Source organism: Bombina bombina, chromosome 7 (genome assembly GCF_027579735.1).
Source record: "Bombina bombina isolate aBomBom1 chromosome 7, aBomBom1.pri, whole genome shotgun sequence".
Lineage (NCBI taxonomy): Eukaryota > Metazoa > Chordata > Amphibia > Anura > Bombinatoridae > Bombina > Bombina bombina.
In genome coordinates, this window is record NC_069505.1 from 173,292,495 (window position 1) to 173,317,324 (window position 24,830).

General features: G+C 42.5%; 1 protein-coding gene across 3 annotated transcripts in view; it reads left to right on the forward strand.

The window, feature by feature from the left end:
• Positions 1-24,830, forward strand: part of HIPK3 (homeodomain interacting protein kinase 3) — a 309,640-nt gene that overhangs the window by 31,404 nt on the left and 253,406 nt on the right. For all 3 annotated transcript variants that reach the window (XM_053720416.1, XM_053720417.1, XM_053720418.1), the window contains exon 2: positions 19,428-20,529. In XM_053720416.1, the coding sequence (XP_053576391.1) occupies positions 19,428-20,529 (1,102 nt within the window). The remainder of the gene's footprint in view (positions 1-19,427; positions 20,530-24,830) is intronic.

A 24,830-nucleotide genomic window follows, 5' to 3' on the forward strand; every position in this document is an offset into this window, starting at 1 on the left:
GCGCGCCAATACTCCTTACTATGCAACAATTAACGGCTGTAATGGATAATTCTGTCAAAAACATTTTAGCCAAAATGAACACTTATCAGCGTAAGCGCGACTGCTCTGTTTTAGATACTGAAGAGCATGACGACGCTGATAATATTATTTCTGAAGGGCCCCTAACCCAGTCTGATGGGGCCAGGGAGGTTTTGTCTGAGGGAGAAATTACTGATTCAGGGAACATTTCTCAACAAGCTGAACCTGATGTGATTGCATTTAAATTTAAGTTGGAACATCTCCGCATTCTGCTTAAGGAGGTATTATCCACTCTGGATGATTGTGACAAGTTGGTCATCCCAGAGAAACTATGTAAAATGGACAAGTTCCTAGAGGTGCCGGGGCTCCCAGAAGCTTTTCCTATACCCAAGCGGGTGGCGGACATTGTTAATAAAGAATGGGAAAGGCCCGGTATTCCTTTCGTCCCTCCCCCCATATTTAAAAAATTGTTTCCTATGGTCGACCCCAGAAAGGACTTATGGCAGACAGTCCCCTAAGGTCGAGGGAGCGGTTTCCACTTTAAACAAACGCACCACTATACCCATAGAGGATAGTTGTGCTTTCAAAGATCCTATGGATAAAAAATTAGAAGGTTTGCTTAAAAAGATGTTTGTTCAGCAGGGTTACCTTCTACAACCAATTTCATGCATTGTCCCTGTCGCTACAGCCGCATGTTTCTGGTTCGATGAGCTGATAAAGGCGGTCGATAGTGATTCTCCTCCTTTTGAGGAGATTATGGACAGAATCAATGCTCTCAAATTGGCTAATTCTTTCACCCTAGACGCCACTTTGCAATTGGCTAGGTTAGCGGCTAAGAATTCTGGGTTTGCTATTGTGGCGCGCAGAGCGCTTTGGTTGAAATCTTGGTCGGCTGATGCGTCTTCCAAGAACAAGCTACTTAACATTCCTTTCAAGGGGGAAAACGCTGTTTGGCCCTGACTTGAAAGAGATTATCTCTGATATCACTGGGGGTAAGGGCCACGCCCTTCCTCAGGATCGGCCTTTCAAGGCAAAAAATAAACCTAATTTTCGTCCCTTTCGTAGAAACGGACCAGCCCAAAGTGCTACGTCCTCTAAGCAAGAGGGTAATTCTTCTCAAGCCAAGCCAGCTTGGAGACCAATGCAAGGCTGGAACAAGGGAAAGCAGGCCAAGAAACCTGCCACTGCTACCAAGACAGCATGAAATGTTGGCCCCCGATCCGGGAACCGGATCTGGTGGGGGGCAGACTCTCTCTCTTCGCTCAGGCTTGGGCAAGAGATGTTCTGGATCCTTGGGCGCTAGAAATAGTCTCCCAAGGTTATCTCCTGGAATTCAAGGGGACTTCCCCCAAGGGGGAGGTTCCACAGGTCTCAGTTGTCTTCAGACCACATAAAAAGACAGGCATTCTTACATTGTGTAGAAGACCTGTTAAAAATGGGAGTGATTCATCCTGTTCCATTAAGAGAACAAGGGATGGGGTTCTACTCCAATCTGTTATAGTTCCCAAGAAAGAGGGAACGTTCAGACCAATCTTAGATCTCAAGATCTTAAACAAGTTTCTCAAGGTTCCATCGTTCAAGATGGAAACCATTCGAACAATTCTTCCTTCCATCCAGGAAGGTCAATTCATGACCACGGTGGATTTAAAGGATGCGTATCTACATATTCCTATCCACAAGGAACATCATCGGTTCCTGAGGTTCGCATTCCTGGAAAAACATTACCAGTTCGTGGCGCTTCCTTTCGGATTAGCCACTGCTCCAAGGATTTTCACAAAGGTACTAGGGTCCCTTCTAGCTGTGCTAAGACCAAGGGGCATTGCTGTAGTACCTTACTTGGACGACATTCTGATTCAAGCGTCGTCCCTTCCTCAAGCAAAGGCTCACACGGACATTGTCCTGGCCTTTCTCAGATCTCACGGATGGAAAGTGAACGTGGAAAAGAGTTCTCTATCTCGGTCAACAAGGGTTCCCTTCTTGGGAACCATAATAGACTCCTTAGAAATGAGGATTTTTCTGACAGAGGCCAGAAAAACAAAACTTCTAGACTCTTGTCGGATACTTCATTCCGTTCCTCTTCCTTCCATAGCTCAGTGCATGGAAGTGATCGGGTTGATGGTAGCGGCAATGGACATAGTTCCTTTTGCACGCATTCATCTAAGACCATTACAACTGTGCATGCTCAGTCAGTGGAATGGGGACTATACAGACTTGTCTCCGAAGATACAAGTAAATCAGAGGACCAGAGACTCACTCCGTTGGTGGCTGTCCCTGGACAACCTGTCACGAGGGATGACATTCCGCAGACCAGAGTGGGTCATTGTCACGACCGACGCCAGTCTGATGGGCTGGGGCGCGGTCTGGGGATCCCTGAAAGCTCAGGGTCTTTGGTCTCGGGAAGAATCTCTTTCTACCGATAAATATTCTGGAACTGAGAGCGATATTCAATGCTCCTCAAGGCTTGGCCTCAGCTAGCGAGGGCCAAGTTCATACGGTTTCAATCAGACAACATGACAACTGTTGCGTACATCAACCATCAGGGGGGAACAAGGAGTTCCCTGGCGATGGAAGAAGTGACCAAAATCATTCTATGGGCGGAGTTTCACTCCTGCCACCTGTCTGCTATCCACATCCCAGGAGTGGAAAATTGGGAAGCGGATTTTCTGAGTCGTCAGACATTACATCCGGGGGAGTGGGAACTCCATCCGGAAATCTTTGCCCAAGTCACTCAGCTGTGGGGCATTCCAGACATGGATCTGATGGCCTCTCGTCAGAACTTCAAAGTTCCTTGCTACGGGTCCAGATCCAGGGATCCCAAGGCGGCTCTAGTGGATGCACTAGTAGCACCTTGGACCTTCAAACTAGCTTATGTGTTCCCGCCGTTTCCTCTCATCCCCAGGCTGGTAGCCAGGATCAATCAGGAGAGGGCGTCGGTGATCTTGATAGCTCCTGCGTGGCCACGCAGGACTTGGTATGCAGATCTGGTGAATATGTCATCGGCTCCACCTTGGAAGCTACCTTTGAGACGAGACCCTTCTTGTTCAGGGTCCGTTCGAACACCCGAATCTGGTTTCACTCCAGCTGACTGCTTGGAGATTGAACGCTTGATCTTATCGAAGCGAGGGTTCTCAGATCCTGTTATCGATACTCTTGTTCAGGCCAGAAAGCCTGTAACTAGAAAGATTTTACCACAAAATTTGGAAAAAAATATATCTGTTGGTGTGAATCTAAAGGGTTCCCTTGGGACAAGGTTAAGATTCCTAGGATTCTATCCTTCCTTCAAGAAGGATTGGAAAAAGGTTTATCTGCAAGTTCCCTGAAGGGACAGATTTCTGCCTTGTCTGTGTTACTTCACAAAAAGCTGGCCGCTGTGCCAGATGTTCAAGCTTTTGTTCAGGCTCTGGTTAGAATTAAGCCTGTTTACAAACCTTTGACTCCTCCTTGGAGTCTCAATTTAGTTCTTTCAGTTCTTCAGGGGGTTCCGTTTGAACCCTTGCATTCCGTTGATATTAAGTTATTATCTTGGAAAGTTTTGTTTTTAGTTGCAATTTCTTCTGCTAGAAGAGTTTCAGAATTATCTGCTCTGCAGTGTTCTCCTCCTTATCTGGTGTTCCATGCAGATAAGGTGGTTTTATGTACTAAACCTGGTTTTCTTCCAAAAGTTGTTTCTAACAAAAACATTAACCAGGAGATTATCGTACCTTCTCTGTGTCCGAAACCAGTTTCGAAGAAGGAACGTTTGTTGCACAATTTGGATGTTGTTCGCGCTCTAAAATTCTATTTAGATGCTACAAAGGATTTTAGACAAACATCTTCCTTGTTTGTTGTTTATTCCGGTAAAAGGAGAGGTCAAAAAGCAACTTCTACCTCTCTCTCTTTTTGGATTAAAAGCATCATCAGATTGGCTTACGAGACTGCCGGACGGCAGCCTCCCGAAAGAATCACAGCTCATTCCACTAGGGCTGTGGCTTCCACATGGGCCTTCAAGAACGAGGCTTCTGTTGATCAGATATGTAGGGCAGCGACTTGGTCTTCACTGCACACTTTTACCAAATTTTACAAGTTTGATACTTTTGCTTCTTCTGAGGCTATTTTTGGGAGAAAGGTTTTGCAAGCCGTGGTGCCTTCCATTTAGGTGACCTGATTTGCTCCCTCCCTTCATCCGTGTCCTAAAGCTTTGGTATTGGTTCCCACAAGTAAGGATGACGCCGTGGACCGGACACACCTATGTTGGAGAAAACAGAATTTATGTTTACCTGATAAATTACTTTCACCCAACGGTGTGTCCGGTCCACGGCCCGCCCTGGTTTTTTTAATCAGGTCTGATAATTTATTTTCTTTAACTACAGTCACCACGGTACCATATGGTTTCTCCTATGCAAATATTCCTCCTTAACGTCGGTCGAATGACTGGGGTAGGCGGAGCCTAGGAGGGATCATGTGACCAGCTTTGCTGGGCTCTTTGCCATTTCCTGTTGGGGAAGAGAATATCCCACAAGTAAGGATGACGCCGTGGACCGGACACACGTTGGAGAAAGTAATTTATCAGGTAAACATAAATTCTGTTTTTTAGGGACAGTTGCTCCCTTTAGTCCCTTGTTTGGACTTGATTTTTTTTATTTTCTTAGCTGGACAGTAAACACCTTGAGATTTTTATGTAAAATTTCTAGTTATGCATAATGAAACAACTTTGCAATATATTTTCATTATTTATTTAGCTCCCTTTTAATGTAATTCAGCTCTGAAAATTGAGCAATTTCTAACTCTGACCTTGAGATGCATCCTGTGGACTTCTCAAGGCTTCAATATAACCCCACTACATATCGGTCCCTTTTAGGCTTTAACTGATAACTGCAAAACAATTAACTTTATACTAACTTTATGATAGTGGTTAGCCTTGTTGCCTGCAGACTAAAGCCCAGATTGGCTCCTCTAAATAAGGCGGTAAAAAGAATGTTAATTTGATTTAAAAACTTTAAGACTTGGCTGATATGCTGTTTTAAATCAACACAACATAAATGTCTTGTAATTATAAGGAACACACTCAAATTACGTCCTTTAAAGGGACAGTTCACCCAAAATTTTTCTCTCATTTTAATTGTTCCCAATGATCCATTTTACCTGCTGGAGTGTATTAAATTGTTTACAAGTGGCTCCTTTACCCCTATTTTGGCATTTGAATAGCGGATTTAGCTTGTGGTTTCCCAACCTATACTGAAAGTCTTGATTCTGGAGTCTCAGCTATTGAATAGACTAAGTATACACAGCCAGCAGAAGAAATTGAACTCACAGTGGGGTGCAGGATAGTTAAAGGGACAGTCAACACCAGAATTTTTTTGTTTAAAAAGATAGATTATCCCTTTATTACCCATTCCCCGGTTTTGTATAACCAACACAGTTATAATACACATTTCTCCAACATAGGTGTGTCCGGTCCACGGCGTCATCCTTACTTGTGGGATATTCTCTTCCCCAACAGGAAATGGCAAAGAGCCCAGCAAAGCTGGTCACATGATCCCTCCTAGGCTCCGCCTACCCCCAGTCATTCTCTTTGCCGTTGTACAGGCAACATCTCCCACGGAGATGGCTTAGAGTTTTTTAGTGTTTAACTGTAGTTTTTATTATTCAATCAAGAGTTTGTTATTTTAAAATAGTGCTGGTATGTACTATTTACTCAGAAACAGAAAGAGATGAAGATTTCTGTTTGTATGAGGAAAATGATTTTAGCACCGTAACTAAAATCCATGGCTGTTCCACACAGGACTGTTGAGAGCAATTAACTTCAGTTGGGGGAACAGTGTGCAGTCTCTTGCTGCTTGAGGTATGACACATTCTAACAAGACGATTGTAATGCTGGAAGCTGTCATTTTTCCCTATGGGATCCGGTAAGCCATGTTTATTACGATGGTAAATAAGGGCTTCATAAGGGCTTATTAAGATTGTAGACTTTTCTGGGCTAAATCGATTCATTTTAAAGCATATTTAGCCTTGAGGAATCATTTTATCTGGGTATATTGATATTATAATATCGGCAGGGCACTGTAGTAGACACCTTATTTCTCTGGGGCTTTCCCAAAGCATAAGCAGAGCCTCATTTTCGCGCCGGTGTGGCGCACTTGTTTTTGAGAGGCATGGCATGCAGTCGCATGTGAGAGGAGCTCTGATACTTAGAAAAGGCTTTCTGAAGGCGTCATTTGGTATCGTATTCCCCTTGGGTTTGGTTGGGTCTCAGCAAAGCAGATACCAGGGACTGTAAAGGGGTTAAAGTGTTAAAACGGCTCCGGTTCCGTTATTTTAAGGGTTAAAGCTTCCAAATTTGGTGTGCAATACTTTTAAGGCTTTAAGACACTGTGGTGAAAATTTGGTGAATTTTGTACAATTCCTTCATGTTTTTTCGCAATTGCAGTAATAAAGTGTGTTCAGTTTAAAATTTAAAGTGACAGTAACGGTTTTATTTTAAAACGTTTTTTGTACTTTATTATCAAGTTTATGCCTGTTTAACATGTCTGAACTACCAGATAGACTGTGTTCTGAATGTGGGGAAGCCAGAATTCCTGTTCATTTAAATAAATGTGATTTATGTGATAATGATAATGATGCCCAAGATGATTCCTCAAGTGAGGGGAGTAAGCATGGTACTGCATCATTCCCTCCTTCGTCTACACGAGTCTTGCCCACTCAGGAGGCCCCTAGTACATCTAGCGCGCCAATACTCCTTACTATGCAACAATTAACGGCTGTAATGGATAATTCTGTCAAAAACATTTTAGCCAAAATGAACCCTTGTCAGCGTAAGCGTGGCTGCTCTGTTTTAGTTACTGAAGAGCATGACGACGCTGATATTAATATCTCTGAAGGGCCCCTAACCCAATCTGAGGGGGCCAGGGAGGTTTTGTCTGAGGGAGAAATTACTGATTCAGGGAACATTTCTCAACAGGCTGAACCTGATGTAATTGCATTTAAATTTAAGTTGGAACATCTCCGCATTCTGCTTAAGGAGGTATTATCCACTCTGGATGATTGTGAAAAGTTGGTCATCCCAGAGAAACTATGTAAAATGGACAAGTTCCTAGAGGTGCCGGAGCTCCCCAGAAGCTTTTCCTATACCCAAGCGGGTGGCGGACATTGTTAATAAAGAATGGGAAAGGCCCCGGTATTCCTTTCGTCCCTCCCCCCATATTTAAAAAATTGTTTCCTATGGTCGACCCCAGAAAGGACTTATGGCAGACAGTCCCCAAGGTCGAGGGAGCGGTTTCTACTTTAAACCAAACGCACCACTATACCCATAGAGGATAGTTGTGCTTTCAAAGATCCTATGGATAAAAAAATTAGAAGGTTTGCTTAAAAAGATGTTTGTTCAGCAGGGTTACCTTCTACAACCAATTTCATGCATTGTCCCTGTCACTACAGCCGCATGTTTCTGGTTTGATGAGCTGATAAAGGCGCTCGATAGTGATTCTCCTCCTTATGAGGAGATTATGGACAGAATCAATGCTCTCAAATTGGCTAATTCTTTCACCCTAGACGCCACTTTGCAATTGGCTAGGTTAGCGGCTAAGAATTCTGGGTTTGCTATTGTGGCGCGCAGAGCGCTTTGGTTGAAATCTTGGTCGGCTGATGCGTCTTCCAAGAACAAGCTACTAAACATTCCTTTCAAGGGGGAAAACGCTGTTTGGCCCTGACTTGAAAGAGATTATCTCGGATATCACTGGGGGTAAGGGCCCCGCCCTTCCTCAGGAGCGGCCTTTCAAGGCGAAAAATAGACCGAATTTTCGTCCCTTTCGTAAAAACGGACCAGCCCAAAGTGCTACGTCCTCTAAGCAAGAGGGTAATACTTCTCAAGCCAAGCCAGCTTGGAGACCAATGCAAGGCTGGAACAAGGGAAAGCAGGCCAGAAGCCTGCCACTGCTACCAAGACAGCATGAAATATTGGCCCCCGATCCGGGACCGGATCTGGTGGGGGGCAGACTCTCTCTCTTCGCTCAGGCTTGGGCAAGAGATGTTCTGGATCCTTGGGCGCTAGAAATAGTCTCCCAGGGTTATCTCCTGGAATTCAAGGGACTTCCCCCAAGGGGGAGGTTCCACAGGTCTCAGTTGTCTTCAGACCACATAAAAAGACAGGCGTTCTTACATTGTGTAGAAGACCTGTTAAAAATGGGAGTGATTCATCCTGTTCCAATAAGAGAACAAGGGATGGGGTTCTACTCCAATCTGTTCATAGTTCCCAAAAAAGAGGGAACGTTCAGACCAATCTTAGATCTCAAGATCTTAAACAAGTTTCTCAAGGTTCCATCTTTCAAGATGGAAACCATTCGAACTATTCTTCCTTCCATCCAGGAGGGTCAATTCATGACCACGGTGGATTTAAAGGATGCGTATCTACATATTCCTATCCACAAGGAACATCATCGGTCCTAAGGTTTGCATTCCTGGACAAACATTACCAGTTCGTGGCGCTTCCTTTCGGATTAGCCACTGCTCCAAGGATTTTCACAAAGGTACTAGGGTCCCTTCTAGCTGTGCTAAGACCAAGGGGCATTGCGAGTAGTACCTTACCTGGACGACATTCTGATTCAAGCGTCGTCCCTCCTCAAGCTAAGGCTCACACGGACATTGTCCTGGCCTTTCTCAGATCCTCACGGCTGGAAAGTGAACGTGGAAAAGAGTTCTCTATCCCCGTCAACAAGGGTTCCCTTCTTGGGAACAATTATAGACTCCTTAGAAATGAGGATCTTTCTAACAGAGGCCAGAAAAACAAAACTTCTAGACTCTTGTCGGATACTTCATTCCGTTCCTCTTCCTTCCATAGCTCAGTGCATGGAAGTGATCGGGTTGATGGTAGCGGCGATGGACATAGTTCCTTTTGCGCGCATTCATCTAAGACCATTACAACTGTGCATGCTCAGTCAGTGGAATGGGGACTATACAGACTTGTCTCGAAGATACAAGTAAATCAGAGGACCAGAGACTCACTCCGTTGGTGGCTGTCCCTGGACAATCTGTCTCAAGGGATGACGTTCCGCAGACCAGAGTGGGTCATTGTCACGACCGACGCCAGTCTGATGGGCTGGGGCGCGGTCTGGGGATCCCTGAAAGCTCAGGGTCTTTGGTCTCGGGAAGAATCTCTTCTACCGATAAATATTCTGGAACTGAGAGCGATATTCAATGCTCTCAAGGCCTGGCCTCGGCTAGCGAGGACCAAGTTCATACGGTTTCAATCGGACAACATGACAACTGTTGCGTACATCAACCATCAGGGGGGAACAAGGAGTTCCCTAGCGATGGAAGAAGTGACCAAAATCATTCTATGGGCGGAGTCTCACTCCTGCCACCTGTCTGCTATCCACATCCCAGGAGTGGAAAATTGGGAAGCGGATTTTCTGAGTCGTCAGACATTGCATCCGGGGGAGTGGGAACTCCATCCGGAAATCTTTGCCCAAGTCACTCACCTGTGGGGCATTCCAGACATGGATCTGATGGCCTCTCGTCAGAACTTCAAAGTTCCTTGCTACGGGGCCAGATCCAGGGATCCCAAGGCGGCTCTAGTGGATGCACTAGTAGCACCTTGGACCTTCAAACTAGCTTATGTGTTCCCGCCATTTCCTCTCATCCCCAGGCTGGTAGCCAGGATCAATCAGGAGAGGGCGTCGGTGATCTTGATAGCTCCTGCGTGGCCACGCAGGACTTGGTATGCAGATCTGGTGAATATGTCATCGGCTCCACCTTGGAAGCTACCTTTGAGACGAGACCTTCTTGTTCAGGGTCCGTTCGAAACATCCGAATCTGGTTTCACTCCAGCTGACTGCTTGGAGATTGAACGCTTGATTTTATCGAAGCGAGGATTCTCAGATTCTGTTATCAATACTCTTGTTCAGGCCAGAAAGCCTGTAACTAGAAAGATTTACCACAAGATTTGGAAAAAATATATCTGTTGGTGTGAATCTAAAGGATTCCCTTGGGACAAGGTTAAGATTCCTAGGATTCTATCCTTCCTTCAAGAAGGATGGGAAAAAGGATTATCTGCAAGTTCCCTGAAGGGACAGATTTCTGCCTTGTCGGTTTTACTTCACAAAAAGCTGGCAGCTGTGCCAGATGTTCAAGCCTTTGTTCAGGCTCTGGTTAGAATCAAGCCTGTTTACAAACCTTTGACTCCTCCTTGGAGTCTCAATTTAGTTCTTTCAGTTCTTCAGGGGGTTCCGTTTGAACCCTTACATTCCGTTGATATTAAGTTATTATCTTGGAAAGTTTTATTTTTAGTTGCAATTTCTTCTGCTAGAAGAGTTTCAGAATTATCTGCTCTGCAGTGTTCTCCTCCTTATCTGGTGTTCCATGCAGATAAGGTGGTTTTACGTACTAAACCTGGTTTTCTTCCAAAAGTTGTTTCTAACAAAAACATTAACCAGGAGATTATCGTACCTTCTCTGTGTCCGAAACCAGTTTCAAAGAAGGAACGTTTGTTGCACAATTTGGATGTTGTTCGCGCTCTAAAATTCTATTTAGATGCTACAAAGGATTTTAGACAAACATCTTCCTTGTTTGTTGTTTATTCCGGTAAAAGGAGAGGTCAAAAAGCAACTTCTACCTCTCTCTCTTTGTGGATTAAAAGCATCATCAGATTGGCTTACGAGACTGCCGGAACGGCAGCCTCCCGAAAGAATCACAGCTCATTCCACTAGGGCTGTGGCTTCCACATGGGCCTTCAAGAACGAGGCTTCTGTTGATCAGATATGTAGGGCAGCGACTTGGTCTTCACTGCACACTTTTACCAAATTTTACAAGTTTGATACTTTTGCTTCTTCTGAGGCTATTTTTGGGAGAAAGGTTTTGCAAGCCGTGGTGCCTTCCATTTAGGTGACCTGATTTGCTCCCTCCCTTCATCCGTGTCCCTAAAGCTTTGGTATTGGTTCCCACAAGTAAGGATGACGCCGTGGACCGGACACACCTATGTTGGAGAAAACAGAATTTATGTTTACCTGATAAATTTCTTTCTCCAACGGTGTGTCCGGTCCACGGCCCGCCCTGGTTTTTTAATCAGGTCTGATAATTTATTTTCTTTAACTACAGTCACCACGGTACCATATGGTTTCTCCTATGCAAATATTCCTCCTTAACGTCGGTCGAATGACTGGGGTAGGCGGAGCCTAGGAGGGATCATGTGACCAGCTTTGCTGGGCTCTTTGCCATTTCCTGTTGGGGAAGAGAATATCCCACAAGTAAGGATGACGCTGTGGACCGGACACACCGTTGGAGAAAGAAATTTATCAGGTAAACATAAATTCTGTTTTCTCCTGTTAAGTGTGGTCAGTCCACGGGTCATCATTACTTCTGGGATATTAACTCCTCCCCAACAGGAAGTGCAAGAGGATTCACCCAGCAGAGCTGCTACACAGCTCCTCCCCTCTATGTCACACCCAGTCATTCTCTTGCACCCAACTAATAGATAGGATGTGTGAGAGGACTGTGGTGATTATACTTAGTTTTATACCTTCAATCAAAAGTTTGTTATTTTATAACAGCACCGGAGTGTGTCATTTCATTTATTTGAGGTTAAACGTTTTTTGCTGGCATGTTAAATCGTTTAATTTTCTGAGGTACTGGGTGAAAAAATGTTTTGGGCACTGTTTTTTTTTTTTTTCCACTTGGCAGTCGTTTTATTTAATTTAAGACAGTTTACTGATCTCCCTCACTGTTGTGTGTGAGGGGGAGGGGCCTATTTTGGCGCTTTTGCTACGCATCAAAAAATTCAGTCAGAAGTCTCTTGTCTTCCCTGCATGATCCGGTTCGTCTCTACAGAGCTCAGGGGTCTTCAAAACTTATTTGAGGGAGGTAATCACTCACAGCAGAGCTGTGAGGTTGTAGCTGACTGTGATAAAAAACGTTTATTTCTGTACTTTTTTTCTGCTATCAGGGTTAGTTATCCATTGCTAATGGGGACAATCCTTTGCTAAAATTGTGTATTTACCGTAAAAGATTGATGTTATAGTTTCTCAGTTTATTAGTTCTCAACTGTCATAACCTTTTTCTGTGCTTCTTAAAGGCACAGTACGTTTTCATATTATTTGTAAATTACTTTGAAAAGTATTTCCAAGTTGCTAGTTTAATTGCTAGTGTGTTAAACATGTCTGATTCAGAGGAATATCTCTGTGCTATATGTGCTAAAGCCAAAGTGGAGCCCAATAGAAATTTATGTACTAATTGCATTGATGCTACTTTAAATAAAAGTCAATCTGTACAAATTGAACATATTTCACCAAACAACGAGGGGAGAGTTATGCCGACTAACTCGCCTCACGTGTCAGTACCTGCATCTCCCGCTCGGGAGGTGCGTGATATTGTAGCGCCGAGTACATCAGGACGGCCATTACAAATCACATTACAGGATATGGCTAATGTTATGACTGAAGTTTTGGCTAAATTACCAGAACTAAGAGGTAAGCGTGATCACTCTGGGGTGAGAACAGAGTGCGCTGTTGATAATAGGGCCATGTCTGATACTGTGTCACAGTATGCTGAACATGAGGATGGAGAGCTTCAATCAGCAGGTGACGGTTCTGATCCCAATAGAATGGATTCAGACATTTCTGATTTTAAGTTTAAACTAGAAAACCTCCGTGTACTGTTAGGGGAGGTTTTAGCAGCTCTAAATGATTGTAACACCGTTGCAATCCCAGAGAAATTATGTAGGCTGGATAGATACTATGCGGTACCGGCGAGTACTGACGTATTTCCTATACCTAAGAGGCTTACAGAGATAATTGCTAAGGAGAAGGATAGGCCCGGTGTACCTTTTTCCCCCCCTCCTGTGTTTAGAAAAATGTTTCCAATAGACGCCACCACACGGGACTTATGGCAGACGGTCCCTAAGGTGGAGGGAGCGGTTTCTACTCTGGCTAAGCGTACCACTATCCCGGTGGAGGATAGCTGTGCCTTTTCAGATCCAATGGATAAAAAAATTAGAGGGTTACCTTAAGAAAATGTTTGTTCAACAAGGTTTTATATTGCAACCCCTTGCATGTATTGCGTCTGTCACGGCCGCGGCCGCTTTTTGGTCCGAGTCCCTGGAAGAGACTCTTGACTCAATAACTATAGATGAGATTTCAAACAAGCTTAAGACACTTAAGCTAGCTAATTCATTTATTTCGGATGCCGTAGTACATTTAACTAAACTTACGGCCAAGAATTCCGGATTCGCCATTCAGGCACGCAGAGCACTGTGGCTAAAATCCTGGTCAGCTGACGTTACTTCTAAATCTAAATTGCTTAATATACCTTTCAAAGGGCAGACCTTATTCGGGCCCGGGTTGAAAGAAATTATCGCTGACATTACAGGAGGTAAGGGCCATGCCCTGCCTCAAGACAGAGCCAAACCTAAGGCTAGACAGTCTAATTTTCGTTCCTTTCGGAATTTCAAAGCAGGAGCAGCATCAACTTCCTCTGCACCAAAACAGGAAGGAGCTGTTGCTCGCTACAGACAAGGCTGGAGACCTAACCAGTCCTGGAACAAGGGCAAGCAGGCCAGGAAACCTGCTGCTGCCCCTAAGACAGCATGAATTGAGGGCCCCCGATCCGGGAACGGATCTAGTGGCGGGCAGACTTTCTCTCTTCGCCCAGGCTTGGGCAAGAGATGTCCAGGATCCCTGGGCGTTAGAGATCATATCTCAGGGATACCTTCTGGACTTCAAATCCTCTCCCCCAAAAGGGAGATTTCATCTGTCAAGGTTGTCAACAAACCAAATAAAGAAAGAGGCGTTTCTACGCTGTGTACAAGATCTTTTACTAATGGGAGTGATCCATCCGGTTCCGCGGTCGGAACAAGGACAAGGGTTTTACTCAAATCTGTTTGTGGTTCCCAAAAAAGAGGGAACTTTCAGGCCAATCCTGGATTTAAAAATCCTAAACAAATTCCTAAGAGTTCCATCGTTCAAATGGAAACTATTCGGACAATCTTACCCATGATCCAAAAGGGTCAGTACATGACCACAGTGGATTTAAAGGATGCTTACCTTCACATACCGATTCACAAAGATCATTACCGGTATCTAAGGTTTGCCTTCCTAGACAGGCATTACCAGTTTGTAGCTCTTCCATTCGGATTGGCTACGGCTCCAAGAATCTTCACGAAGGTTCTGGGTGCTCTTCTGGCGGTACTAAGACCGCGAGGAATTTCGGTAGCTCCGTACCTAGACGACATTCTGATACAAGCTTCAAGCTTTCAAACTGCCAAGTCTCATACAGAGTTAGTACTGGCATTTCTAAGGTCGCATGGATGGAAGGTGAACGAAAAGAAGAGTTCTCTCCTTCCACTCACAAGAGTTCCCTTCTTGGGGACTCTTATAGATTCTGTAAAAATGAAGATTTACCTGACAGAAGACAGGTTAACAAAGCTTCAAAATGCATGCCGTGTCCTTCATTCCATTCAACACCCGTCAGTAGCTCAATGCATGGAGGTGATCGGCTTAATGGTAGCGGCAATGGACATAGTACCCTTTGCACGCCTACATCTCAGACCGCTGCAATTGTGCATGCTAAGTCAGTGGAATGGGGATTACTCAGACTTGTCCCCTTCTCTGAATCTGGATCAAGAGACCAGAAATTCTCTTCTATGGTGGCTTTTCTCGGCCACATCTGTCCAGGGGGATGCCATTCAGCAGGCCAGACTGGACAATTGTAACAACAGACGCCAGCCTACTAGGTTGGGGCGCTGTCTGGAATTCTCTGAAGGCTCAGGGACAATGGAATCAGGAGGAGAGTCTCCTGCCAATAAACATTCTGGAATTGAGAGCAGTTCTCAATGCCCTTCTGGCTTGGCCCCAGTTAACAACTCGGGGGGTTCATCAGGTTTCAGTCGGACAACATCACGACTAGCTTACATCAGCCATCAGGGAGGGACAAGAAGCTCCCTAGCAATGATGGAAGTATCAAAGATAATTCACTGGGCAGAGTCTCACTCTTGCCACCTGTCAGCAATCCACATCCCGGGAGTGGAGAACTGGGAGGCGGATTTCCTAAGTCGTCAGACTTTTCATCCGGGGGAGTGGGAACTTCATCCGGAGGTCTTTGCCCAAATACTTCGACGTTGGGGCAAACCAGAGATAGATCTCATGGCGTCTCGACAGAACGCCAAGCTTCCTCGTTACGGGTCCAGATCCAGGGATCCGGGAGCGGTTCTGATAGATGCTTTGACAGCACCTTGGACCTTCGGGATGGCTTATGTGTTTCCACCTTTCCCGATGCTTCCTCGAATGATTGCCAGAATCAAACAGGAGAGAGCATCAGTGATTCTAATAGCGCCTGCATGGCCACGCAGGACTTGGTATGCAGATCTAGTGGGCATGTCATCCTGTCCACCTTGGTCTCTACCTCTGAAACAGGACCTTCTGATCCAGGGTCCCTTCAAACATCAAAATCTCTAATTTCTCTGAAGCTGACTGCTTGGAAATTGAACGCTTGATTTTATCAAAACGTGGTTTTTCTGAGTCAGTTATTGATACCTTAATACAGGCTAGGAAGCCTGTTACCAGAAAGATTTACCATAAGATATGGCGCAAATACTTATATTGGTGCGAATCCAAGAGTTACTCTTGGAGTAAGGTTAGGATTCCTAGGATATTGTCTTTTCTACAAGAAGGTTTAGAAAAGGGTTTATCCGCTAGTTCCTTAAAGGGACAGATTTCAGCTCTGTCCATTCTTTTACACAAACGTCTGTCAGAAGTTCCGGACGTTCAAGCTTTTTGTCAGGCTTTAGCTAGGATCAAGCCTGTGTTTAAAACTGTTGCTCCACCATGGAGTTTGAACTTAGTTCTTAATGTTTTACAGGGTGTTCCGTTTGAACCCCTTCATTCCATTGATATCAAGCTGTTATCTTGGAAAGTTCTGTTTTTAATGGCGATTTCCTCGGCTCGAAGAGTCTCTGAATTATCTGCCTTACATTGTGTTTCTCCTTATCTGATTTTTCATTCAGACAAGGTAGTTCTGCGTACTAAACCTGGGTTCTTACCTAAGGTGGTCACTAACAGGAATATCAATCAAGAGATTGTTGTTCCATCTTTGTGTCCTAATCCTTCTTCGAAGAAGGAACGTCTGCTACACAATCTAGATGGAGTCCGTGCCCTGAAATTTTATCTACAGGCAACTAAGGATTTTCGACAAACGTCTTCCCTGTTTGTCGTTTATTCTGGTCAGAGGAGAGGTCAAAAAGCTTCGGCTACCTCTCTCTCTTTTTGGCTTCGTAGCATAATACGGTTAGCCTATGAGACTGCTGGACAGCAGCCTCCTGAAAGAATTACAGCTCATTCTACCAGAGCTGTGGCTTCCACTTGGGCCTTTAAAAATGAGGCTTCTGTTGAACAGATTTGCAAGGCTGCAACTTGGTCTTCTCTTCATACTTTTTCCAAATTTTACAAATTTTACACTTTTGCTTCTTCGGAGGCTGTTTTTGGGAGAAAGGTTCTTCAGGCAGTGGTTCCTTCCGTATAAAGAGCCTGCCTGTCCCTCCCGTCATCCGTGTACTTTAGCTTTGGTATTGGTATCCCAGAAGTAATGATGACCCGTGGACTGACCACACTTAACAGGAGAAAACAAAATTTATGCTTACCTGATAAATTCCTTTCTCCTGTAGTGTGGTCAGTCCACGGCCCGCCCTGTTTTTTAAGGCAGGTCTAAAAAATTTTAAATTATACTCCAGTCACCACTGCACCCTTTGGCTTCTCCTTTCTCGTTGGTTCTTGGTCGAATGACTGGGTGTGACGTAGAGGGGAGGAGCTGTGTAGCAGCTCTGCTGGGTGAATCTTCTTGCACTTCCTGTTGGGGAGGAGTTAATATCCCAGAAGTAATGATGACCCGTGGACTGACCACACTACAGGAGAAAGGAATTTATCAGGTAAGCATAAATTTTGTTTTTAACTCGGTAATTACCTTGTATCTAAGCCTCTGTAGACTGCCCCCTTATTTCAATTCATTTGACAGATTGCATTTTAGCCAATCAGTGCTCACTCTTCGGTAAATTCAATGAACTAATGCTCTCTAGTGGTGAAAAATTGTCTAAATGCTTTCAGATTAAAGGCGGCCTTCAAGGTCTAAGAAATTAGCATATGAACCTCCTAGGTTTAGCTTTCAACTAAGAATACCAAGAGAACAAAGCAAAATTGGTGATAAAAGTAAATTGGAAAGTTGTTTAAAATGACATGCCCTATTTGAATCATGAAAGTTTTCTTTGTCTTGATTGTCCCTTTAAGTAATAACATAATTTCCCCCTTGTTCTCTCTATGCATTGAGCTTTAGTTTTCTAGATAAATATAAGATAAGGAAGCAAGTGTGTGTTCACAAGGTGATAACATAATGAGATATATTACCTGAAGCTCAACCCATTGTAATAGGCTGTGGTTTTAAACCACAAAACCAGCTACTTCATATACACAAACCTGAAAATGCAATTTCTCATACATTTTATACTCTGCAGCTGGTATAACAAGTCATCGCAAATAGATTCATATAAAAACAATTTTACAGTGAGCTGTCCCTTTAAGTATCTACAACTTATACTGTGTCCCTCCGGCCACCAGATCTCCTAGCATAATGTCTGCATTGCATGCTAACTGGGGTGGTTACTCCTTCCCCCTTTTTACTTCCTGTACAGATACAGATCATCAAGTTTCTGAGGCCTGTTCTGCTGCTAACTTTGGCAAACAGATAAACACGAGAACTCTTGGAGTAAAATAGCAGTCATCTAATTTAAACTTAATAGTAAACTGCTGTAATGAAACAATTAAACTATCTTCCTTAGTTTTGAGATTTATTTATAGATGTATATTTTCAACTTTAAAAGGTAAGCATTTTGCAAGATAAGGTGCAACAGATAGAAATAAACACGGATCCCAAAACACCTAGTGAGTGTATCCATACAGACAAGAACATAAATGATTCATTATTCTGTTTGTGGGTAAGAGGTAGAGTAGTAGTGGGGATGTTAGTGGGGACACTTTGTTTGTCCCTAGGCTTTTGATATCATCACTCAAATCCTGTTTTTATGTGTATTGTGTTTTAAAGAGGCATTAAACTGTTTGCTATTATAAACTGGTTAACAGGGCCGCCACTAGAAATTTTGGGGCCCCAGACTTAACCATTGATCAGGGCCCCCCTCCTCCTTTGACATGTGCAATTTTTGACCAAGTGACTAAAACGTATATGCACTTTATTCTTAAGTGTCTATTTAAATTGGAATTGTTGTAAAGGTAGTAACATACACACACACAGACAAACTCATACACTGAAACACACACTCACACATAAGGATTCACATATAGACATTCTAGCAGACACGCAAAGAAACGCACTCAGACACAGACACTCAGCACTTGTTTACATTGACCTGACAAGTAATGAGGTAGGCTACAGTTTTGTGAAAAAATGAGATTTAGAAAACAAAATATGGAGTTCTGATTATATTTTTGTAACGGAAGAAGCCAACTAAATGATGACAACAGCATGCAGTGGCTGAAACGAAGGGCCCTGAACTGCCTAAACAATAATTTAAAGGTTAAATGGTGGATTGGTGACTTCCAGAAAGGTCTTGTAAGTCTCACAGTCTGTAGAAAGATGTGAATAATTAGTAGTAAGGTCAAAATGTCCTAAAAAGGAACAGACAATGTGTATGTGCATAGTGGTTTAGTGCACACTGAGAAATCCTCTCAAATGCTAATACTTTACTCCTTGTAATAACAATTCCCATGCTCAATTAGCACTCTGCTGTAGTACCCCACTGGTGGCTAACAAAATGTAAAAAAAACAATTTTTTTTTTTTTTTAGTTCTTGCCTCATGGGCCCCCCCCCCTGGCCCATTGGGCCCCTGACAGGAGTCACCCCCTGATGGCGGCCCTGCTGGTTAATTATGTGTTGTCATCTTTACCTGTAATTTCACTTTGAGAGTTTTTGGTTTTCTCAATTCCACTGAGTTTCTATAAAGCAATGGGCAGCATTGTGTTGGTTGGAAACGGTTTTCCTTTATCTCTTCTGGTGGAAACAATTAGGTACAGTAGAAAAGACAATAAACGGCTGTGTGGAACTCTGTTAGTTACTGTAACAGTTCTGTATTCTACAAAGCCTTATTTATTCTCCTTGTATTGCCTGGTTTTATATCTGTCTTTAATTGTCCTCAGCAGAAGAGTTAGATAAATTGAAAACCTAGATTCCGACTGATCTATTTATAGATACAAAAGTACTTTAATAAAAGCTAAATCTTTACTTATATTGCCAGTATTTTAAATAACTAATATACTTTTAAAACACATCTGTAATATTCTCAGGCTAACCTTTGCTTTGAATACATAATTTTATTTTCTGTTTATCCTTTTAACAAGCATTTTCTAATCGTAGTACTTTTCTTTAATTACTTTCTCTTGTTGCATTTACAGGTATGGCCTCACAAGTTTTGGTGTACCCACCGTATGTTTATCAAACTCAGTCAAGTGCCTTTTGTAGCGTGAAGAAACTTAAAGTTGAACCAAGAAGTTGTGTGTACAATAAAAGGAGCCACCCACGGACCAATCTGAATGCTAAAAACGTTGGATTTGCACACCCATCCAACAAGTGCAGGGCTCCTTTACAGACAAAGAATCCATCTGACCGACCTCGCCATCAGACAACCACAACACAGGCTAGTGCAGTTGCTTTAAAACCCAACACAGGTACTTCTGGGGACCTGGCAGTGCAGGCGCTGCTAGCTCCAAAAGAGGTACCTTTAGCTGGGACACCAGACAGTGGGTCAGATTTGTTGGAAACGCATCAAAGATGTGGACTGAAGCGTAAGAGTGAAGAGCTGGAAAACCAGAGTGACACCATGCAGATCGTTGATGAGTTGTCTATACTGCCAGCCATGCTGCCGAACAATGCCACAAACCAAGTGGCCGTTGTGGCAGCCACGGGGACCTCAAAGCCTAATGGAGCTGCTGTGGATGGAGACTATCAGCTTGTACAGCATGAGGTTTTGTGCTCAGTTAAAAATACTTATGAGGTGCTTGACTTTTTAGGTCGTGGAACCTTTGGACAGGTAGTCAAGTGCTGGAAAAGAGGGACGAATGAAGTTGTGGCAGTAAAGATATTGAAAAATCATCCTTCGTATGCACGACAAGGTCAGATTGAGGTGGGCATCCTTGCCAGACTGAGCAACGAGAATGCAGATGAATTTAATTTTGTTCGCGCTTATGAATGCTTTCAGCATCGGAACCACACCTGCTTAGTATTTGAGATGTTGGAACAAAACTTATATGATTTCTTGAAACAAAACAAATTTAGTCCTCTGCCCCTAAAGGTTATAAGGGCCATCCTACAGCAGGTGGCTACTGCACTGAAGAAGCTCAAAAGTCTTGGTTTAATTCATGCTGACCTCAAACCAGAAAATATCATGTTGGTGGATCCTGTAAGACAGCCATACCGGGTTAAAGTAATAGACTTTGGTTCCGCCAGCCATGTGTCGAAGACTGTTTGCTCTACCTACCTACAGTCTCGCTATTACAGGTATGTGTTTTTATTTTACTGTAGAAGTATAGTATACTTGGCATATTTATACCGCTGGGGTTTGATCTTCTTTTTTTTTTTTTTTTTTTTTCTTTTTTTTTTTTTTAAGTTCAATTATTTGACAACATAAAACGTTTAAGATTCAGACAGAAATCAGAGTGTAGTGCATATGTGCAAAAATTAGTTTTCAGTATTCGCTAAGGAAACCAGTGCCGAAAATGTTCAACTGTGTGCGGCTTTCGGCTCATATTGGTGCCGGATTTTTTAGAGTACAACACACAAATATCTGTGCAAATCCTGATATTTGTGTGTTGTATTCTTACTCTACTAAATCCTGAGCTGAAATGAGTGGAAAATTGCAGACAGAGGCCACTTTCAACATTAATCTCCCTTAACTATTGCCAAAAACTAATTTCTGCACATCCATAATGTGCAATTTTAAACAACTTTCCTATTTCTTATCAAATTTGTTGTGTTCTATTTCTGTCCTTCTGTTGAATAGTAAGGGCTAGATTTATCATTGGCCGAAAGTCCGGATTGAGCCTGCAGTTGATATTTATGGAAACCACTGCTTCATGAGCCCTCTGGATGAAAATCACCCTTGATTTATTCGATTTAGGTGGTTGACAAGCTCTACTCTCACGCAATTTGTTGCGCAAGTGCAATGTAAATATGGGGGTAACATCTGCCTTACAATTTGCGTTGAAATGCGGACAGGTTCACAACATGTGAGCCCTGTCCGTCCACAAATTGATAAATCTAACCCTTAATCTGGGTAGGCTGAAAGGAGCTTAGGAACGTTGATTTGCCTTTAGCATTCTATGGCAGCAGTGTTCCTTTTTACCTTTGATTAACTCTTTAACAAAGGATACCAAGATAACAATGCAACATTAATGATAGAAGTAAATTGGAAAGTTGTTTAAAAATCCATTTCATTTAAATTTAATTTTGACTTTACTGCCCTTTTAAGGAAGGAAAATGTGGAATTTGACTGAGCTTTACGGAGGGGACAGCAGTGTTAGGTTGTCTTGTTGCCTTATTTCCGTTGGCCATTTTTAGAAGGTGTAAGAGTTGACTTAGCACATGGTTTCTATGCTAACTGTGATGTCGTTGAGGTTGGATGGGAGCTTATGTGTACATCAGGCAGCTCTAAGAGGCTTATCTTGCTAAAGCAGATTAATTTAGCACAGAAGATGTCTTGTAAAGTCATTGTGTAATTCTCATAGTGCGCCCAACTCCTTAATCGTTGACTTCTGCACAGGGTTACTGGAATACAAAAAAAAATGCAGCTTCCTAGTCTTGAAATGGTCAAAGGAGCAATGTTACATGCAGTTATTATGCTATATATGTCTCACATTATCCCCTAAAGTCTAATGATTGAAATGTTAAAGAAATATAAAGTTGAAAATTGAAATGTGCATTTCAATTTGAAATAGAAACATATCTCGGCTCCCCTGGGAATACCAGTGAGACCCTCTCTCCAGAGGGGCATGGACAAAACCGTCCACTCTCATAGTTACCTACTACAGGCAGCTTAGAGACACTACTCCTTCCTCCTAGTTCTGTCCTGCCTCAGGGTGGACATAGCTAGGATTCCCTCTGTTTTTATTTTGTGTACCTAGATGGGAAGTGGCTGTTCCTCATATTCTGCTTGTAGCTCTGCGCTTCTATCTATGATCCTGATAACTGGTATGGCTAGAGGCGGCAGAAACAGTTTCTTTGTGGGAGCCACAGTGTTTCCATGATGTCCTTGGTAAGGGACGTTGCAGTGGCCGCGTCTGAGGGCAGTCTTTATCGAGCGTGCAATAAACTTCTATTAGCAAAATTTCTTCTTGTAAGTTTTTACTTAATATGCACATATTCCGAGAGGGCCCGTGCACCAGTATTCAAACACTATGCATGCTCAGAGAGGTGGCTGTGGCGTGTATTGCTTCTGAAGGCGTGGTTTTTGGCATACAAGCCACTGCTGATCCTCTGAGATGTTGTGGTGTTTGAAAACTAGTGCATGAGCCCTCAAAAGATATTAGCGTATGCTGTAGGAAAAACAATAGTTAACTTTTATTAGAAGCATTTTTGCTCATAGAAGTTTATTGCAAAAACGCTTCTATTTCAAATTTAAATGCACCTATGCACATTTTATTTTGACATAAAACAACTTTGTAATAACAAAAATTCTGTTTTGTGTCCCACTGTGAAAGGTTTCTGAATAGACTAATACTTTGCATGCTGCAGTTGGTTGTTTAGTAAATTTACACCCACTGGCCTTATATGGAGGAACTTGACTTGTTACTAGAGAAGACAAGGAGACACTGTCATTTTGTTAGTACAATGTATGTTGTTTTGCAGTATTTTATCAAACTCCGCTATTTAGGACAATTAGGGACAGGTTTAGGCGCGTGGAGTCTGCAGTATTAACTTATTTTCAAAATAGGAAAACCTGCTTTTTTTTTTTTGAGTTGATAGACAAAAAAATGGGAATTATAATGGTACAGGTAACACCCCCCCCCTCAAAGGCTTGTTCTATTTACTTATCCTGATAATGCCTCTTGAGATGCCTCTTGAGGGTTACTGAAAATGCTGATGTTTTCAGTTTATTCAAAGTAATTCTGCAACTGTTACATATCCCAGCCCTACCGCTGAAACTGTTTTTTTTAATATAGTAGGGCAATATGAGAATTAGGCTGTTCTGTCTTCAACAAAGGGCATTAAGAGAACAAAACAAATTGGATAATAGAAATAAATTGGAAGGTTGTTTAAAGTCACACACTCTATCCTGAATCATGAAAGAAAAAATGTGGGTTTTATGTCCCTTTCAGTATTGTGCTTGCTGCCAGAAGGGGAACAATAACTGATCATGTGCAAAAGATGCTGATAACTATAAACAATAGCATGTACGGTCTGATTCGGATTGGCTTAACGGTGACCTAGTTGGGGAAACCTTTTTTCAGAGGTTGAGTGGCCTATGCTGCAGGGCTACTTTGGAGACCTTATTATAGGGATATGAAACTCCATTTTTTCTTTCTTTCATGGTTCAGATAAATCATGCAATTTTAAGCAACGTTCTTATTTACTCCTATCGATTTTTCTTGGCATCTTTGTATGTATTCTGAATATAATACTTTTGTTTGTAGCGAGTGTTTACAACATCTCTTGTCTGTGTGTACATTTGTTCAAACATTAAACACAGTTGTTTTCTTAAAGTGAAGGTAAACTTTCACAAATGAGTGCCTGGTTTTTACAAATAATATTAAAAACAGGGGCACTTTCCTTCATGAAAGTTTACATTTCACCAGTTTTGTTAAAATACTTACCTTTTTCTTCTTGCAAGCTGGAGCAGTGGTTCGCCCGCCCGCCACTCGTCTCTTCTTACGTCAGCAATGACATATCCGGCTTCCTCCAATCACGGCTTCCCCCCCAGAGCAAACATTGCCTGAGGCCACGCCGTGATTTGGGGAAAGCCAGATTCTTGATTGCTGATTTATGAAGAGACGAGCGGCGGACGAGGGAATCTCTGCTCCGGCTTTGAAGAAGAAAAGGTAAGTATTTTAACAAAACCGGTGAAATGTAAACTTTCATGAATGAAAGTGCCCATTTTTTTAAATAGTATTTGTAAAAACCGGGCACTCATTTGTGAAAGTTTACCTTCACTTTAAGTATTTCAAAGTTAAATGTGCTAAAATTTTATTTTTTTATTATTATTATCAGGTATTTGTATATTTTGCATGGAAAAATTAAGATAGTTTTATTATCAAATTTCCAACAGTAAAACCATGTTTCTACATAACTGATCCTCCGGGACAGCACTCAGTTGTATTGGGGGACCAGAGAGGTATCTTAAAAGCATAAAGCAGTGTTGATAACTTGCTTTTTCAAACTCGCAGCAACACTTTTTTTTTTTTTTTTATACCATTCTATTAGAATTCAAAAAGGAATATAAATCTTTATTTAAATGTAAAGTGACATTCCCTTATAAAATGTCATTACATGCAGAAAGAAAAGGCTTTGTGCAATGTACTTTCATTATTTATTCTTTCCTTTCCTATTTGTTAAAGGGACATGAAAGGCAACATTTTTCTCATGATTCAGAAAGAGAATACAATTTCAAACAACATTCTACATTACTTTTATTTAATTTGCTTCATTCTTTAGATATCTTTTGTTGAAGAAATAGCAATGTACATGGGTGAGCCAATCACACGAGGCATGTGCAGCCACCAATCAGCAGCTACCGAGCCTATTTAGATTATCAAGAGAATGAAGCAAATTAGATAATAGTAGTACATTGGGAAGTTGTTTAAAAT